We start from the raw sequence: 3,727 nt of genomic DNA on the forward strand, positions 1-3,727 counted from the left end.
TACACTGATAACCACCAAATGCAGGAGGTGATGAGAAAGTCACATGATGAACCAAAGCCCATCACAAGCAGCTTTTAAATAATAACATATATAGAAGGTGCACTATAGTAGAAAATAACAGTATAGATTCATTACTGGTCTACGAAGATATGCAGTGATCCCTATTTGGTATTAGCCTATGAATTCACAAATATATATGCAGGAGTACAGGAATATATATATATATATATATTTATATATATCAAGATGTGGGTTATGTTATTTAAGTTAAGATCGTTTATGAGACTCATGGATGTTTGTCTGATTGATAAGTGAATGTGTAAATCAATGACCTTCTGCTGTTTGTTTGCATGTGCTACATTATAAATCCAGACAGATTTCTCTATTTACAACCTTTATGATCTGAAGAAAAATATCACATCACTTTCCTGTTGTGTGTTTTTGTCCCGCTGTCGCAGATGTGATCTAATATAATCTGTGTCTTTCTTTCTTCCTCAGGCTCTCTTGGTGTTGATACAGATAAAGTGCCAGTGTCTGTGATGGAGGGAGATTCAGTCACTCTACACACTGATGTTAAAGCAAACCAGCAAGACAAAATTAGATGGTATTTAAATGGCATTCGTATAGCTCAAATCAATGGAGATCTCAGTAAGATCTGTACAGATGTTCAGTGTAATGAAGGTACTGAGAGATTCAGAGACAGACTGAAGCTGGATCATCAGACTGGATCTCTGACCATCACAAACATCAGAACCACAGACTCTGGAGTCTATACACTAGATATCCTCAGCAGAATAATCAGTGAAAAGACCTTCATTGTTTCTGTTCGTGGTGAGTAATTTATTCAATTATAAAAGCTTATTATATAAATCAAAAGTTTTAAAACACCTACATTTTCCCAGGTTTTATTGAAATGTGTGCCATTTAATGCACATTTACTATGCTGAATTATAGCAAAGTACAAATAAACAAAGATTAAAACGAGATCATGGGATCTTAATTTTAAACTACCTAAACTACTTTCATCAGAGTACTCAGATATAAGAGCTGAACACACTTGCGTCATTCTTTTTACAGTGGAAGTCAAATATTTTTGAGAAAGTTCTTCCCAACACTGTTGCAGAAGTTCCGACAAATGTGTTGCACTTGTAGATCACCCTGCTTTATCCCATTACTTACAGAAAACACTCTGAGATCTACATTAAACATTATTGTTCTTTAAAAAACACACAGTCTGTGTGAATGGCCTCTCAAACTGCTCAAAAATAAAGTGTTTAGAAACTTGTGTCTTAATAGATTTTTAATAGATTAAAAATCTATTATTTCATTTCGGTTTTGAGTTCAGAGAGGATGCAAAGTGCAGAGAATTTAATGTAAAATGTAATTATAAGCACAAAATGTGGATGTAAAGTGGAGTTTGCCTAGCTTATGGTCACTTGCCAGCATTTAAAAGTTAGAGCTCTCATTGATTTTTGCTGTGGCTTTAAATACTTAAACAGCAACCACCTCATTGCTGAGAAATATAATGTAGTATTTCGGTAGCGACGCTATTTTATTGATAGAAGTCATGGAGCAGATTTGACAAGACTGATCAGTCGCAACATTCTGAGGTATGTTATTCCCGATACCAACGCACTCATGTGTTTCACATGTGTCATATCACACCGCCGCGCTCTCGCCCGTTTCATTCCACCTGCTATCACCTTGTCATCTTCATCTTGACTGTATTTACTCTAAAACGAAACCGGAGAACTTCACTCATAATAGTAGGCTTGCGGTATTGTTAAAAGTCTTCATCTTGTTGCTAATTGTTTTGTACACTGTAATAAATTTAAGATAATAAACAGGTACGATTTGAAAATGCTTTCTTCTCAAATAACATTTCATGTCCTCGTCTTTATTCATGTGGTGAAAAGCTGTGCAAATAGTGAAACGACTGTATGTGTTATGCCTTAAATATCTGTCTTGTCTGAACGTCGTCTAGGTACAGAGCAGTTTTTTTAGGAACTGTTTTTCTTTGCGGAAGCTTTGCGCTTAACAAGCTAATAAAATATATTGCTTTACATCAATATTTTGGGTACAATTATTTACTTATGTGGGAAGTAGCTGTGTAATAAGAAGTTTATTCTGCGATAACAACCAGCTGGATGTACATTATCCCTTACTTAGTCAATCAGAACCAAGTATTCAGATAGATTACAGTATAGTCATATGTTAATTTTGTTTCTCCTGATTTTCTCTAGTTGATTTTTTTTATTTTTTTCCTCACAGAAAAGACCTACATATAACTCACTTCATTTGTGTTTCAGGTGTGTCTGCTGTAGAGACAAATGAAGTGAAGATGAACTCAGTGAAGGAGGGAGAATATATCACATTAGATACTGGTCTAATAATAGACAAAAAGGATTTAATGATGTGGTATTTTAATGGATTTCGCCTTGCTTATATCACTGGAGGTCCAGAAATCTGGAAATCTCCTCAGAGATTCAGTGTCAGGCTGCAGCTGGATCACCAGACTGGATCTCTCAACATCACAAACAGTAAAACCACAGACTCTGGACTCTATAAACTAGAGATCACCAACAGCAGCTGCACCAACTCTTTGCTGAGCATCAGCAGCAGCAGAGTCAAGAGATTTCATGTTACAGTCAGTGGTGAGTCATTCAGTAATGTTCAAAACTGTTAAATTGAGCTAATGAATGTTTTCATTATAAACATTTTTTTAAAAGTTTCTCATGCTCATCACGGCTGCATTTATTTGATCAAAATTATAGAAAAAGTTAATATTGTAAAATATTACAATTTAAAATAAGGATTTTTAATATACTTTAAAATATTATTTCTTCCTCTGATGACAAAGCTGCATTTTCAGCATCATTACTCCAGTCTTCAGTGTCACATGATCCTTCAGAAATCATTCTAATATGCTGATTTATTATTAATGTTGAAAACGGTTTCAGTTGCTGCTTAATATTATTTGGAACCTGTGATACTTTTTTTTCAGGATTCTTTGATGAATAAAAAGATCAGCATTTATTTAAAATAAAAATCTTTTGTAACAATATACATGGTGACACTTTATATTAGGGAACACATGTTCACTATTAACTATGACTTTTCCCTCAATAATGCTTATTAATAGTTAGTAGGTAGTTGTTAAGTTTAGGCATGGAGTAGGTTTAAGGGATCTAAAATATGGTCATGCAGAATAAGGCATTAATATGTGGTTTATAAATACTAATAAACAGCCAATATGCTAGTAATATGCATGCTAATAAGCAACTAGTTAATAGCGAGAGTAGGTACTTAAAATAAAGTGTTACCATATACCAGAGATGGGCACTCGAGTTAGTGACTCGGACCCGAGTCGCATTTTTATAGACTTCAAACTTGACTTCAGACTAGACCTGAAATGACTCCAGACTTGACTCGACTCGAGGAAAAGGACTCGTGAATATTTTAAAAGCAACTCGAGTCTTTTATCCTTAAATACTTATATAACTGATATCATGGGCGTTGCTAGGCCATTTTTAGGGGGGCTAAAGATGCGTTTCCTCATCACACTACAGTTGTTTCCTCCAGCAAAAATTAAACCGCATACTTTATGAAACGATCATGTTGCCATTTGAAAATGTAACTTTCAATATAATACATATTACAGTGCATGTGCAAAGAGGTTTGCATACTTGAGCTAAAGAAAGAGGGTTGTACTAGAAAAGCAAACAGT

At 34.6% G+C, this 3,727-nt stretch overlaps 1 protein-coding gene across 1 annotated transcript; it reads left to right on the forward strand.

The window, feature by feature from the left end:
• Positions 1 to 498: 498 nt before the first annotated feature.
• Positions 499 to 2,654, forward strand: LOC107713391 (uncharacterized; the record flags this gene model as incomplete). The annotated part of the gene is made up of 2 exons (XM_016518889.1): positions 499 to 831; positions 2,310 to 2,654. Coding segments are annotated over 2 exons (678 nt in total), but the record flags the coding sequence as incomplete, so codon positions are not given.
• Between the last annotated feature and the right edge of the window lie 1,073 nt (positions 2,655 to 3,727).

Source organism: Sinocyclocheilus rhinocerous, unplaced genomic scaffold (assembly GCF_001515625.1).
Source record: "Sinocyclocheilus rhinocerous isolate Xijiao unplaced genomic scaffold, SAMN03320098_v1.1 scaffold13469, whole genome shotgun sequence".
NCBI classification, from domain to species: domain Eukaryota; kingdom Metazoa; phylum Chordata; class Actinopteri; order Cypriniformes; family Cyprinidae; genus Sinocyclocheilus; species Sinocyclocheilus rhinocerous.